Source organism: Giraffa tippelskirchi, chromosome 1, assembly GCF_054371585.1.
Source record: "Giraffa tippelskirchi isolate mGirTip1 chromosome 1, T2T-mGirTip1v1.2.pri, whole genome shotgun sequence".
Taxonomy (NCBI): Eukaryota; Metazoa; Chordata; class Mammalia; order Artiodactyla; family Giraffidae; genus Giraffa; species Giraffa tippelskirchi.
The window spans coordinates 166,710,639-166,727,311 of NC_137275.1; the positions used below are offsets into that span (position 1 = coordinate 166,710,639).

At 36.4% G+C, this 16,673-nt stretch overlaps 1 protein-coding gene across 6 annotated transcripts in view; it reads left to right on the forward strand.

Annotated features, from left to right (window-relative positions):
- The window catches only part of C1H9orf85 (chromosome 1 C9orf85 homolog), a 242,269-nt gene that overhangs the window by 52,538 nt on the left and 173,058 nt on the right, over positions 1 to 16,673 (forward strand). For 2 of the 6 annotated variants that reach the window (XM_081505312.1, XM_081505321.1), the window contains 2 exons: positions 7,752 to 7,865; positions 8,363 to 10,133. The exons of 1 other annotated variant lie outside the window; for it this stretch is intronic. In XM_081505312.1, coding sequence (XP_081361438.1) covers positions 7,752 to 7,865; positions 8,363 to 8,504 — 256 coding nt within the window. In that variant the 3' untranslated portion in view covers positions 8,505 to 10,133. Of the gene's footprint in view, positions 1 to 4,312; positions 4,502 to 7,751; positions 7,870 to 8,362; positions 10,134 to 16,673 lie in introns of those variants that run through there. 3 more of the 6 variants (XM_081505302.1, XR_014058051.1, XM_081505328.1) reach the window with 3 other exon arrangements.

A 16,673-nucleotide genomic window follows, 5' to 3' on the forward strand; every position in this document is an offset into this window, starting at 1 on the left:
TGATTCCAGGCCACCTCAGTAAAGCAAATACTGCAATAAACTGAGTCACATGGATTTTTTGGTTTCCCATTGCATATAAAACTTGCATTTATACTATACTTTAGACTGTTAAGCATGCAGTAGCATTATGTCTAGAAATGTGGCATTATGGCAGAAAGTGAAGAAGAACTAAAAAGCCTCTTGATGAAAGTGAGAGAGGAGTGTGAAAAAGGTGGCTTAAAGCTCAACATTCAGAAAATGAAGATCATGGCATCCGGTCCCATCACTTCATGGCAGATAGATGGGGAAACAGTGGCTGACTTTATTTTTCTGGGCTCCAAAATCACTGCAGATGGTGACTGCAGCCATGAAATTAAAAGACGCTTACTCCTTGGAAGGAAGGTTATGACCAACCTAGATATCATATTAAACAGCAGAGACATTACTTTGCCAACAAAGGTCCGTCTAGTCAAGGCTATGGTTTTTCCAGTGGTCATGTATGGATGTGAGAGTTGGACTATAAAGAAAGCTGAGTGCTGAAGAATTGATGCTTTTGAAGTGTGTTGTTGGAGAAGACTCTTGAGAGTCCCTTGGACTGCAAGGAGATCCAACTGGTCCATCCTAAAGGAGATCAGTCCTGGTTGTTCATTGGAAGGACTAATGTTGAAGCTGAAACTCCATTACTTTGGCCACCTGATGGGAAGAGCTGACTCATTTGAAAAGACTCTGATGCTGGGAAAGATTGAGGACAGGAGGAGAAGGGGACAACAGAGGATGAGATGGTTGGATGGCATCACCGACTCGATGGACATGGGTTTGGGTGGACTTAGGGAGTTAGTGATGGACAGCGAGGCCTGGCGTGCTGCGGTTCATGGGGTCGCAAAGAGTCGGACACGACTGAGCGACTGAAATGAACTGAACTGAATTCGCATACTGTATAGTTCATCCATCTAAAGTACATAGTTTAGCAACTTTTAGTATGTCACAGAGTTGTATAACTCAATTTTTTATAACACATCAGTTTTTGAATATTTTCTCATCTCAGAAAGAAACCTCATACCCATTAGGAGTCAGTCTCCATTCCCTCTCCCCCACACCAACATTCTCCCATCCCTTGTTTTCTGTCCCCGTAGATTTATTTATTTTGGACATTTCATATAAATAATCATATAATATCTAGACTTCTGTGACTACTTTCTTTCACTTAGGAATTTTTTTCAAGCATGTTGTAACATTTATCAGTGCTTAATTTTTATTAATAAATAGTGTTCCATTGTATAGATATATATTCTTATTTATCCATTAATCAATTGATGGACATTTGGATTATTCCCACTTTTTGACTGTTACAATTAATGCTGCTATCAACATTGATGTACAAGTTTTTTTGTGTGTGTGTTTTTTCAGTTCTCCTGAGTATGTATTTAGACGTAGAGTTTCTGGGTTATGTTATACTTCTATATTTATAACTTTTAGAGTAACTGCCAAATTGTTTTCAAAAGTGATCATTCCTTATTATTTCCTACCAGCAATGCAAGAAACCCAATTTCTTTACATCCTTACCAATGCTTTTTTTGCCCTTTTTCTTGATAATTGTCAATTTGGTCAGTGTATCATGGTTCCTCCTTGTGGTTTTGATTTACATTTCCCTGATAACTAAAGATGTTGAGACTATTTTCATATGCTTATTGGCCATTTATGTACCATTTTTTGGGAAAATACCTATTTGGATTCATTGCTTATTTTTAATTGAGTTGTCTTTTTGTTATTGAGTTATAGGAGTTTTTAGTATATTTGAAATGCCACTTCCTTATCAGATGATTGCCAAGTATTTTCTCTCATTCAGTAAGGTTTTCTTCTCACTTTCTTTATTGTGTCCTTTGATGCACAAAAGTTTTTTAATTTTTTCAATTTTTAAAAAATTGAAGTATAATTGATATGTAACATGGTGTTAGTCTCATATTTTTATATATTACAAAATGATCAGTAAGGTTTTCTTCTCACTTTCTTTATTGTGTCCTTTGATGCACAAAAGTTTTTAAATTTTTTCAATTTTTAAAAAATTGAAGTATAATTGATATGTAACATGGTGTTAGTCTCATATTTTTATATATTACAAAATGATCACCGCAAGAAGTCTAGTTAATATCCATCATCATACATAATCACAAAATTTTTTTTCTTATGAGAATTTTTTAAGATTTCCTTTCTTAGCAGCTTTCAAATATGCAATATAAGATCATTAACTATAGGGACTTCCCTGGTGGACCAGTGACTTCAATGCAGGGAGCCTGAGTTCAATCCCTGGTGATGAACTAAGATCCCACACACACCACATCCAAAATAAATAAATAAAATTAAAAAATAATATTAGCCATAGTACCATGCTGTATGTTACATCCAACGACTTAATTTTACAACTCAAAGTTTGTACCTTTTTGACCCCCTTCACCCATATTGCCCACACCCTACCCCTTGCTTCTGACAACCACCGATCTGTTCTCCATATCCATAAGCTAGGTGTTTTATTCATTCATTCATTCATTCATTTATTCATTTAAGATTTTACATATAAGTGAGATCATTTGGCTTTTGCCTCTGTCTGACTTATTTCCCTTAGCTTAATTCCCTCAGGGTATGTTCACGTTGTTACAAATGCCAAGATTTCCTTCTTTTTTTTAAGGCTGAATAGTACTCCATTGTGTGTGCGTGTGACAGTACATTCATGTGTGTGTGTGAGGGTATGTGTATATATTACATTTTTTTAATCCATTCATCCATCATAAGGGTATGTGTATGTATTACTTTTTTTTATTCATCCATCAGTGGGCACTTGGGTTGTTTCCATTTCTTGGCTATTACAAATAGTGCTGCAGTGAACTTAGGGATACATATATCTTTTCACGTTAGTGTTTTTGTTTTAATACACAGAAGTAGAATTGCTGGATTTTATTGTAGTTCTGGTAATTTCTTGATTAACCTGTATCATGTTTGCTATAGTGGCTGCATTAATTTACATTCCCACCAACAGTGTATAAAGGTTTCGTTTTCCCCACATTCTCACCAACATTTGTTATTTCTTGTCTTTTTGATTATAGCTATTCTAACAGGTGTGAAGTAATATCTCATTGTGGTTTAGATTTGAATTCCCCTGATGATTGGTGTTATTGAGCATGTTTTCATGTACCTGTTGGCCATCTGTATGTCTTTGGAAAAATGTCTATTCAGATCCTTTGCCCACTTTTTAATCAGTTTTTTTTTTTTGCCTTTTGACTATATGAGTTCTTTGTATATTTCTGTTATTAACTCCTTAATAAATACATGACTTGCAAATATTTTTCCCATTCTGTAGGTTGCCTTTTCATTTTGTGTGATGTTTTCCTTTGCTGTGAAGAAGCTTTTTAGTATGATACAGTCCTTCTCTGCATTTTTTATTTTTTTGACTTTATTTCTAAATATGATTTTGAAAAAAATTCTAAAACTGGTGTCAAGAACTTTCTGCTAGTTTTCTTCTAGGAGTTTTATGATTTTAGGTCTCACATTCAAGTCTTTAACCCATTTTGAGTTAATTTTTTGTGTATAGTGTAACATAGTGATCTAGTTTCATTCTGTTGCATGTGGCATTCTTTTCCATGTCCAGTTTCCAATACTATTTATTGAAGATACTGTTCTTTCTTTGTTTATATTTTTGGCTCCTTTTTGTAAATCATGCTGTTCTGTGCTAAGTCACTTGAGTTGTGTCTGACTCTTTGCAACCCCATGGACCATAGCCTGCCAGGCTCCTCTGTCCATAGGATTCTCCATGCAAGAATACTAGAGTGGGTTGCCATTTCCTGCTCCAGGGGACCTTCCTGACCAGGGATTGAACCTGCGTCTCTTCTGGCAGGTGGATTCTTTACCACTAGTGCCACCAGGGAAGACCATATATGAGTGGGTTTCTGGGCTCTCTATTCCATTAATTTATGTGTCTGATTTTTATGACAGTGCCACACTGTTTTGAAACTGTAATATAGTTTGAAGTCAGGAAGTGTGACACTTCCAGCTATGTTCTTCTTTCTCAAGATTTCTTTGTCTATTTTGGGCCTTTTGTGGTTCCATCCAAATTTAGGAATTTTTATTTCTGTAAAAAATGTCACTGAAATTTTGATGTATGGCCTTTTAAGCAATATTACATGCATATACACAAAACATCTCAACCAAAAGCAACAAAATAATCTTCTCAAGTGTCCATGGAATATTCTCCACAAAATATTGTTTGTTAGCTCACAAAACAGGTCTTAAAAATTTAAGATTGAAATCATATTTACGAAGTATCTTTTTCTAACCACAATAGTATGAAACTAGAAGTTAATTTTAAGAAGAAATCTGGAAAATTTACCAATTTGTGCGGAATAAACAGCATGCTACTGAACAACCAGTGGGTCACAGAAGAAACCAAAAAGAAATTTAAAAACTGTCTTGAGAGAAATGAAAAGGCAACATACCAAAATTTATGGGGTACCACAAAAAATAATTCTGAAAGGCAAGTTCCTACCAATAAATGCTTACATTGAGAAACAAGAAAAATCTTAAACAACTTGACTTTAACTTCTAAAGAAACTAGAAACATAGAAGAGAGGAAGTCTAAAGTTAGTAGAAGGAAGGAAATAACAAAGATCAGATTGGAAATAATTATAATAGGAAATGAAAAGACAACAGGCAAGATCAGGGAATCTCAGAACTGGTCATTTGTAAAGATAAACAGGCAGACCTTTAGCTAGAATCATCAAGAAAAGAAAAGAGAACTCAAATCAGAAATGAAAGAGGAAGCACTGCAACAGATAGCACAGAAATACAAAGGATTGTAAGAGACTATGGGGTATCCTGGCTCAGATGGTAAAGAATCTGCCTGTAATGCAGGAGACCTGGGTTCAATCCCTGGGTGGGGAAGATCCCCTGGAAAAGGAAATGACAGCCCATTCCCAGTATTCTTGCCTGGTAAATTCCATCTACAGAGGAGCCTGGTGGGCTACAGTCCATCAGTTCAGTTCAATCACTCAGTCATGTCCTACTCTTCGCGACCCCATGAATCGCAGCACGCCAGGCCTCCCTGTCCATCACCAACTCCGGGAGTTTACCCAAACCCATGTCCATCGAGTCGGTGATGCCATCCAACCATCTCATCCTCTGTCGTCCCCTTCTCCTCCCGCCCCCAATCCTTCCCAGCATTAGGGTCTTTTCCAATGAGTCAACGCTTGGTATGAGGTGGCCGAAGTATTGGAGTTTCATCTTCAACATCAGTCCTTCCAATGAACAACCAGGACCGTTCTCCTTTAGGATGGACTGGTTGGATCTTCTTGCAGTCCAAGGGACTCTCAGGAGTCTTCTCCAACACCACAGTTCAAAAGCATCAATTTTTCGGTGCTCAGCTTTCTTCATCATCCAACTCTCACATCCATACATGACCACTGGAAAAACCATAGCCTTGACTAGACAGACCTTTGTTGACAAACTAATGTCTCTGCTTTTCAATATGCTATCTAGGTTGGTCGTAACCTTCCTTCCAAGGAGTAAGCGTCTTTTAATTTCATGGCTGCAATCACCATCTGCAGTGATTTTAGAGCCCCCAAAAATAAAGTCTGACACTGTTTCCACTGTTTCCCCATCTATTTCCCATGAAGAGATGGGACCGGATGCCATGATCTTAGTTTTCTGAACGTTGAGCTTTAAGCCAACTTTTTCACTCTCCTCTTTCATTTTTATCAAGAGACTCTAGTTCTCCTTCACTTTATGCCATAAGGGTGGTGTCATCTGCATATCTGAGGTTATTGATATTTCTCTTGATCTCTTGATCTTGATTCTAGCTTGTGCTTCCTCCAGCCCAGTGTTTCTCATGATGTACTCTGCATATAAGTTAAATAAGCAGGGTGATATACAGCCTTGACGGACTCGTTTTCCTATTTGGAACCAGTCTGTTCCATGTCCAGTTCTAACTGTTGCTTCCTCACCTGCACACAGGTTTCTCAAGAGACAGGTCAGATGGTCTGGTATTCCCATCTCTTTCAGAATTTTCCACAGTTTATTGTGATCCACACAGTCAAAGGCTTTGGCATCGTCAATAAAGCAGAAATAGATGTTTTTCTGGAACTCTCTTCCTTTTTCGATGATCCAGCGGATGTTGGCAATTTGATCTCTGGTTCCTCTGCCTTTTCTAAAACCAGCTTGAACATCTGGAAGTTCACGGTTCACGTATTGTTGAAGCCTGGCTTGGAGAATTTTGAGCATTACTTTACTAGCATGTGAGATGAGTGCAATTGTGTGGTAGTTTGAGCATTTTTTGGCATTGCCTTTCTTTGGAATTGGAATGAAAACTGACCTTTTACAGTCCATAGGGTTGCAAATAGTCAGACAGGATTAAGCAACTAACAGTTTCACTTTCACTTTCATGGAAAATTGTTTGCCCACAATTTGACGACCTATAAGAAGTGGATAAATTCCTAGAAACACACAACCTGCCACGACTGAATCATGAAGTAAAAATTCTTAAAGTTCAGTTACTAGTACGGGGAAGGCAATGGCACCCCACTCCAGTACTCTTGCCTGGAAAATCCCATGGATGGAGGAGCCTGGTAGGCTACAGTCCATGGGGTTGCTAAGAGTTGGAAACGACTGAGCGACTTCACTTTCACTTTTCCCTTTCACACACTGAAGAAGGAAATGGCAACCCACTCCAATATTCTTGCCTGGAGAATCCCAGGGACGGCGGAGCCTGGTGGGCTGCCGTCTATGGGGTCGCACAGAGTCGGACACGACTGAAGCGACTTACCAGCAGCAGCAGCAAGGAGATTGAATTTAAATAAAAAACCTAATAACAAACGAAAGTCCAGAACCAGATGTCTTCACTGGTAAATTCTACCAAACATTCAAAGAAGAACTGATACCTGTCCTTCTCAAACTCTTCCAAAAAAGAAGAGGAGGAAATGCTTCCAAGCTCATTTTATGAGGCCAGCATCTCTCTGATACTAAACCAGACAACGATTCCACAAGAAATGAAAATTACAGGCCATTATCCCTGATGAACATAGATACAGAAATCCTCAACAAAATATTAGTTAACTAAATTTAACAATACATTAAAAAAATTATTCACCATGATCAAGTGTGGAGTTTATTTCAGGGATGCAAAGATGGTTCAGATTCCTCAAATCAATCAATATGATATGCCACATTAATAAAATAAAGGTTAAAATCATATGATCCTCTCAGTAGATCCAGAAAAAGCATTTTACACAATGATATGATAAAAACTCACAACATAATGGATATATAGGAAACGTTTCTCAACATAATAAACACCATATATGACAAGTCAACGGCTAATATTATACTCAGTGGTGAAAACTGAAAGCTTTTTTTTTTAAGATCAGGAACAAGACAAGGATGTCCCCTCTCGCCACTTTTATTTCAACATAGTGTTGGAAGTACTAGCCAGGGAGGTCAGAGAACAAAAAGAAATAAAAGGAATCCAAATTGAAAAGGAAGTAAAACCGTTAATATTTGCAGGTGACATTCTTTAGCAGCTTTAAGAAAGTAGATAAATGTTAAGTACTATTATTTTGAGCTGTCAGCTGTTGTCTAGAAATGCTATATAATTAATCTAAAGTGACATATGAGAGAAATACCTAAGAGTTTGAGGCTTCTCAGCTATACACTTAGCCACACCCCCTTATTTCACTAAATAAATCTTAGACAATTAGTAAAAATTAAGATTTGATTTTCTTTCCCATTTTTAGTGTTAAATGTTTACAAAAGACAGTGAAGGATTCTTACCATATAATGTGTAGACCATGTGCCTGTGAATTTGAAGTTTGTGCCAAGTGTGGAAAGAGAGAAGACGTTGTTATTCCGTGAGTATTTCTTTTTATGTTTGGGATTTACTCTTTTAGTAAAAGGTATGTGAATTTTCTTTTAAGGAAGTATTGAGTAGCTCTGAGAATCTTAAGATACAGTATATCATAGTAATGTAGACTTTTTCTACCCAGTAGGAAAAAACATCTTAATTAATTATTCAGTGTTTCTATCATTATAATAAAAGCAAAAGATCATTTTTAGGAAGTTAAAATATTTATCTGTGAGAGTCACATTTATTATACATTACAAAAGAATTATTCGTTGTATACCTTCTTTTCTTTAATGGACAGCACGGATTAATTTGTTTGATCATGCTTTATTGACAGCAGTATTATAATTGGTTGGCTCTCCAATTAAGTTACCCTTCAAGGATCTTTTCCTCTTTATTTCATTAAGCTCTTGTTAATCAAGAAGTATAGTGTAAAAGTCTTTTCAGGCTACACAAACAATGCAATCTTGAGAAATAAGAGTTTTTTTTTCCTTCCATCTTTAGGTTTAATAAAGAACCAGAAAAGACAGAAAATGTTGAAAATAATTTACGTTCCAGCCACAGAAGAAGCTGCAGAAGGAATGAAGAAAATGATGATGATCTAGATTTTGGTATTGACTTAGATGACACAGAAGAAGACAATTAATATAACTATTAAAAGTCAGTTTTAAAGCATGAATTCTGACCATTCTTTAAAAAAATTTTTTTTCACTCTTTATTTTTGGCTGTGCTGGGTCTTTGTTGTTGCACAGGCTTTTCTCTAGTTGCAGTGCTCAGGCTTCTCATTGCAGTAGCTTCTCTTGTGGAGCATGGGCTTCAACAGTTATGGCACGTGGGCTCTAGAGCACAGTCTCAGTAGTTGTGGCTCATGGACTTAGTTGCTCCCCAGCGTGTGGGATCTTCCCAGACCAGGGATCAAACCCTTGTCTCCTGCATTGGAAAGCAGCTTCTTTACCACTGAGCCGCTAGGGAAGCCCTCTGCACATCTTTGAGAGACATGGTAGTGCTTAGTCACTGAGTCATGTCCAGCTCTTTGCGACCCCAATGGACTGTAGCCCGCCAGGCTCCTCTGTCCTTCGATTCTCCAGGCAAGAATACTGGCATGGGTTGCCATTTCCTTCTCCATGGAAATCTTCCCGACCCAGGGATCGAAAATTGGTCTCCTGCATTGCAGGCATATTCTTTACTGTCTGGGACTTTGAGGGCTTAAAATAAAAAAAAAAAAAAATGTGGAATCCTTGTAAGAATATTGGAAAAAACTATAGAACATACATAGATAGTATGAATTGTATATGATATTTGAATAATGATAAACTTTTATCCAGAGGTTTCTTATAATACATTTTAAAGTAGCATATGCTACTAGTGTATCTGCCAAAATCAGTATTGGAGTATCATATTGCAGTTTATGAAAATTGTTTAGAAGAATACACTATCTAGTATCAAACTAAACAAGATTCAGAATTGATGGTTGTATAAGAACTATCTCATGGAAAAATAAGATGACATTCTTATGTTGCTAACCTCAAAAACTGGTCTTAAGGAGGTACTTTTTGATAGACTGATCTCAGGTAAATGTCCCAAATTTTAAAAAGGCCTCTTACTTACGCTTGCTTATTATAAAGCAAAAAGTTTATTATTTTTAATAGTAATGTTTAACAATTCAATTCAGTCGCTCAGTGGTGTCTGACTCTTTGCAACTCTATGGACTGCAGCAAACCAGGCTTCCCTATCCATCACCAACTCCCAGAGCTTGCTCAAACTCAGGTCCATCGAGTCGTTGATGCCATCCAACCATCTCATTCTCTGTTGTCCCTTTCTCCTCCCATCTTCAATCTTTCCCAGCATCAGGGTCTTTTCCAATGAATCAGTTCTTCACATCAGGTGGCCAGAGTATTGGAACTTCAGCTTCAGCATCAGTCCTTCCAATGAATATTCAGGACTGATTTCCTTGAGGATGGACTGGTTGGATCTCCTTGCAGTCCAAGGGACTCTCAAGAGTCTTCTCTAACACCAAAGTTCAAAAGCATAAATTCTTTGGCGCTCAGCTTTCTTTATAGTCCAACTCTCACATCCGTACATGACTACTGGAAAAACCACAGCTTTGACTAAACGGACCTTTGTCGGCAAAGTAATGTCTCTGCTTTTTAATACGCTGTCTAGGTTGGCATAGCTTTTCTTCCAAAAAATAAGTGTATTTTAATTTCATGGCTGCAGTCACCATCTGCAGTGATTTTGGAGCCCAAGAAAATAAAGCCTGTCACTGTTGAACAAATGCATAACGAGTTTTCTTTGAAAGTGTTTTTATGTATTTTATTACATTATTTTTACATTTTTTCTCTTGTGAAATTTACATACAGAAAAAATGCATAAAATATGTATAGTTTAATAAATAATTATAAAGAAAAATCATCTTTCTACTTTGAAAATGTACAAACCTAAAGAGTAGCAATGTAGTACAATGAACCTTTGTATACTCTTCACTTAGATTCACAGTTAACATTTTGCCACGCTTTCTTTATATTTGTATAGATATATGTGGATATATTTTTTATTTGCTGAAACAGTTGAAAATAAGTGTCAGGCACTGGTTTTGAACTTTATGTGAACAGACTTATACTATGCATGTTAGTTTGTATATGATTTCATTATTATGAAATTTGTGAGATTGATCCATGTTGTTGCAAGAGCTCTAATTTGTTAGTTTTACATTAGTGTGTTTTTTCCTATTGTATTTACATACCACAATTTAGCCCCTCTAATAATGAGGGACATTTGAGTTATTTAAAAATTTTCCTATTACAAGCAATATTAAGTGTTTCTTGGTATAAATGTCTTATTTCTTGGTACATTGTTAAGTATGTAACAGAAGAAGATTGAAATGTTTCTTGGGATACTTGTTTCTCACTACTGTTGACTGAAAAAATACAGTCACAACCTGAAAGTAGAGAGTTATTTTATTTGGTGGTAATGTTTAGGACTCCAAGCCTGGGAGACAACATCTCAGTAGCTCTGAGAAAACTGGTCCAAGGAGGCAGGAAGGAAGTCAGTCTATATACAAGTTTGAGACAAAGGGAGCAGGTAGTCTGAACATCAAAGATCAGGTATCACATTACAAAATTTAGCATTCTCTGGGAAGGTGCAAGCCTCTGGGCTCACTGAATTCATTCCTTTCATATGCACCTCAGATATCTGGGGCCAATCCTGTTTCCTGGTTCCCCTTGCTTCTTGCATTCCCCCAGCTCCTCAGCAGTCACCGTGGGGGGTGGCGTCATCCTGCTGATCACAGCTTGGGGCGTTTGCATTCACTTTTGGAGGCCAGAAACCACTGATGGCTGTGACATTTCTTACTGATTAATATGACAAGAAATATTTTCATTTCACACTACATTTTCTGTATATCTAGCAGTAGTAGAGGACATCAGGTATATGCATCTTCACTATTACATGTGCTATGTAATGCTATCTTTCCAGAAGGATTATTACCTCCCTTCCCTGTAGCAATGTATTAGAATTCCTGTGCTCTGCATCCTTTCCACCACTTGGTATCATACTGTTACATTTCTGTCAATTTGATGTGTGTGCAACATATGTCTTCATCTTAATAATTTGTATTTCTCTAATTACTAATAAGCTTGAGCCCCCTTTAGTGTTTACTGACTATTGACTTTTGGATAATAAATGATATTGAGGAATCATTTAATTAATGGTAAAGCGTGATGTTATTTGAGAAATACATATTGAAATATTAAAGGGTGTATGGTCAATTTACTTTAAAATATTTTAGCATAAAAAAGTAAAGATACAGAGAACATTTCAGTGGTATCAAAACTATGTTACTTAGGAATAAATTTTAAAAACATTCAAGAACTCTGTTAACAAAAATTAAAATCTTATTGAGACATTAAAATTAAATGGAGACATAAGTGGAAAAAGATAAAAATAAATGAAGGGAGATCTCATGTTTGTGATATAGAAGCCTTTTAAGTTTACAGTCTACAGACATTTTTCTACCATAAATTTGTGTGGCTTACCTTTTGGTTTGTAAATTTGTTTTCTGAACTGTGTAACTTCTGTGGTTAAAGAGCCAACTTAATTATTATTAGACCTAGCATCAATTCTTTCCCATCTGAGTAAATTATAATTCCTCAGATTACCTTTCTGGGAGAGAAGTTTAACAAAGAGCATCACCTAGTGACATATACTAATATCTGCATTTCATTCTTTAGTGCTAAGAGAAGTTTTGTTTTTTTCAACAGACTGAAATTTAATTGTTACATTTAGTTCATTTACATATCTTGAGGTATTATCCTTTCTAATCTAAAAATTATTTTTATTGAAACTCAGTATGGATCTAAATCCTGGCTCTGCCACTTAACTCTAGCTGTATGACTTGATACCAATTAATTAATCTTTCTGTGCCAACTAAGAGAGCACTAAACAACTGATACTATTATTGCTACTGTGATTTTTATATATATGTATGTATTAGTAATGAATTAGTAATTGTTAATTGGAAATGAAATAATTAGTAGTTAGTAATGAAGATGTCAATTTGGTTGTTTGCCTACATTCTTCAAAAGAGTTATATATGTATTCCATATATATGTACATAAGTATCAAATTTAGAATGTTAGAAGGTGAAAAGTTCTATGGAAGAAAGGCATGGTAGGGTGATTGGAAGTCTAAGGGCACAGATGGGGTGGGAGTGAGGGTGCACAAGTGGATGAAAGTGTTGATGTTTAAATACAGTGCCTAGAGAAACATGTTGGGGAAGAATGTTGCAGGCAGAAGAAACAGCCACTGCAGAACCTCTAAAGCAAGGCTGTGCCAGGGTGTGTTTAAGGAAGAGCAAGGAGGGAGTTATTAAGTTGGAGAGTTGAAAGACATAAGATCAGGAAGGTAATGGGAGGTCATATTTTGTGAAACCTGCTTTTCTTTGTCTTTCACTCGTTTGACTGATTGCTAAGGTATGAAAAATTTTTGGTTTTATTGAGGTATAGATGATTTACACTGTTGTGTTAATTTCTACTGTCCAGTAAAGTGACTTATATATATATTCTTTTTCATATTCTTTTCCAGTACAGTTTATTATAGGATATTGAATATAGTTTCCTGTGAAAAGGATGTGTTGGTAGTATGCCTTTATTTATTTACTTATTTGGCCATGAGGCTTGGAGGATCCTAGTTCCCTGACCGGGGATTGAACCTGTGCCTCCTGCAGTGGAAGTGTGGAGTCCCAACCACTGGACCACCAGGGAATTTCTGCTAGTATACTTTTAAATTCACCTCAGTTCAGTTCAGCTGCTCAGTTGTGTCTGAGTCTTTGCCATCCCATGGACTGCAGCACACCAGGCTTCCCTGTCCATCACCAACTCCCAGAGCTTGCTCAAATTCACGTCTGTCAAGTTGATGATGCCATCCAACCATCTCATCCTCTGTCATCCTCTTCTCTTGCCTTCATTCTTTCCCAGCATCAGGGTCTTTTCCAATGAGTCAGTTCTTTGTGTCAGGTCAGATACTGAATTTTGCAGTTCTAAAATGTTCATTTCATTCTTTTTCTAAATGTTTAAAAACTGAAATGTTCTGTGCCACCTCTCTTGTACATCTTTTTCTCTATTTTTTTAATGATTTAATCACAGTTACTTTGAAGTCCTTATTTTTTCTTGCTTTTATTGATTATTTTATCTCTTGGTTATTGGTCATTCTTCCCAGCTTTGCACATCTAATAATTTTTATTGTATGCTAGCAATTGTAGATAGCACATTATAGACTTCTTCTGAAAAGTAAATTACTGCCAATCACCTGGATCCCTTCAAAACTTGGGTTTAGGCTTTATTAGGGGTAGTCTGTTTCAGTTTCACACTTATTCCTCTTTCCCCTCGAGTTTTGTCTTTATTCCTAGGCATATATTTTCTGAGGTCTTAATGCCACTGGTGTTCACCAAAGGATCTCCCTGCTGGGTAAACCCAAACAGTAACACTGGGTGACCTCTGAAGTATCTGCCTAGCAGCTGTTCTATGCTAGGATCCTGGAGGTTTGTCCTGCATGTGTACAGCTTAGGAGACTAGGGAGTGATTAGAGGAGAACCAAGGAAGGGTGTGCTGAAAAGCAACAGGCACACATCTTGAGTATCCTGTATCTTGGCACTGCTCTAAACTAAGCCCTTTACATGATAAAGTCCTTCAATATGGCCCTGTGTAGTGATAACTATCATTATCCGCATTTACAAATGAGAAACTGAGATTAAATAAACCTACACACAGCCACGAAGCGTTTAGGTCCAGGTTTTAAACCTACACAACCATGTGATCCCAAACCCCATTCTGTGCTATAAGGTTAGTGTGTTTAAGAACAATGTGTAGTTGCTGACTATATAACTCCACTGTTTTTCATACTATTCCAGGGCTCTGCACACAGTCTTCCCCACTGCCACACTTTCATATTCTATTATTTGAGAAAATTTAGAGCTTTTCTCTCTTTTTTTTCTGAAGAACTTTTGGGTCCCAGATATCACTGCTGAGAGTGCTGAAGTTTTAGGTCACTGCAGATATGGTGGTGGTTTAGTCGCTAAGTTGTGTCCAACTCTTTGCGACCCCATGGTCGATAGCCCACCAGGCTCCTCTGTCCATGGGATTCTCCAGGCAAGAATACTGGAGAAGGTTTCCATTTCTTTCTCCAGGTGATTTTCCCCACCCAGGGATTGAACTGTCTGAATTCAAATCACTTTTTTTGTACTTTCTTCCATGATTGTTGATTTCCATAGTGAATCATGGGATTTCCCAAGTGGCTTTAGTGGTGATACTTTTAATCTTTCTTATTAGTGATGTCTCTTTATAGTGAGACCTACTTGAACAATGGAAGGGATATAGGTATTTACAAGCAATTCTGGATATATCTAATAGCTGTATTTGGGAAGGTAAGTGGTAGTGATTATCTCCTAATATGGTAATAATTATTAGAAGAAAAAGTTGGTATATGTACTTGGTGCGTATATTTTTTATATTGTAAAAGATAAACAGCAGTGTCCTTAGTAAGTATTCTGTTTTTCAGATGACTTAATAACTAAGGCTTGAGGTTAAGTAACTTGCAAAGTCAAAAAGATAATAAGTAATAAGCCTAAGGTTCATACCAAGTCTATGTGACTCCAAAGCCAATATTATTTCAACCACATTTATGCAAAATTACAAATATTCCATGTTCTTAAATGCTTTTCAAGCTACATTTAAAAAAAAAACAATTCTAGATATCCTCCATATAACTTGTGGCACAGAATTTTTGTCACTCATGTTCAAATATGTCAGTAATATTCAGTGTTGCAAGATTGTATTCCACAGTTTTTACTGCCAACCCTATGGAGTCAGGGATGTGTGTTGGGATTATTTAGCTCTATGCTAAGGAGCTGCACAATTTCATCAACAATTATGGAAAAATATGCACCTCCAAATCTCGTAAGACAATTTTTAAGTAATTAAAGCATCTGGCTTTCAAAAGATTTCACTACATAAAACTACACATGAGGTTACTGGAAATTCTTGGATGGGGGTGAAAGAAAGAAACCTTGATACTGAGTTCCTATACACTGAAAGTAAGAGGCAAATCCTTCTAATGAAAATGTTTGTAATAAGACATGTCACACTTGCTATTGGCTATTGCTATTGGTATTTGTGAGGGGTAGGCCATTGAATAACATCCGCAAATTTGTGAATACAATAGCAAGCTTTAGAAAAAATATTTCTGACAGTAGCAACTTTATAAACTGCCCTTCATTTCTTTGTTAAAACTAAGTAATAACATATTGCCAAATGTAATTAATATCACAGACAGAAAAACTGAGAATCTTTAGTAAATCAAAGGATCAAAAATTTATATTTTTAAGATTAGCTAGTGAATTAAAAATGTAAATTAGAAAAGCATATTACATGACGTTGAACTTTTATTTAAATTATAAATGTTTTTTTGTGCAGTTGAGCGTGACCTTATCCTACTTTTTATTTTCACTTATTTAGTCACAAATTTATTTGGAGTAATTTTCTTTAATCTGTAAAACAGTTATTTATTTCTTTTAGTATTATGAAGAAGAATCATGGTGACATGGAGAACAGTGACCTAAATGACTGATAGAGGAAATAAATTGGCTCTGGGGAAATGGCCAGGACCAGCTGAGGTTAGGAAAGATGGTCTCCTACAGGACAGAACTGACGTCCCATAGCAGAGGATATTACAGCATGTCCACGAAGTCCGGAAACATAAACTAACTTTTAAACAATGTTATTTACACTTTCAAATAGTATACTCAGTGTGTTTTCTGGTGAAATGCTCTAAATTTAAGGCAATAGGCCCAATGGTTATTCTAGAAAAATACAATTAATACACTATACAGTGTCCAGAACATCTAGAAAACAGGGAGAAAGATGTATTTATTATACTTCATCCCAAAGTATATTGAACATACTATCTGGAAGTACAACTGAATAGTTAGATGCTGTTTAAAAATAAGTTTCTCTTGTGTTTCCCGCTTTTGCAACACTTGTGGCTGCCAGCTGAACAAGGCAGGTGCAGCAAGAGTGCCTGCCAGTGTACAGTGGTGAAAACAATACTTACTGAAACAAACAAGTGTTTCTTATAAATAATTTGGAAACAATTTTGGAATCCATTTCTTGGCAATGGGAATGGTACATTTCAGATCCCATTAAGAGATTGATTTATATGTGGGAAATCCTCAACTGGTAGTTCTGGAAATACTTAATGATGCTATGCCACTGTCCATAAAGTTGAAAGGATATCCTACAGAAAATGAAAATCCCAGAGGAAG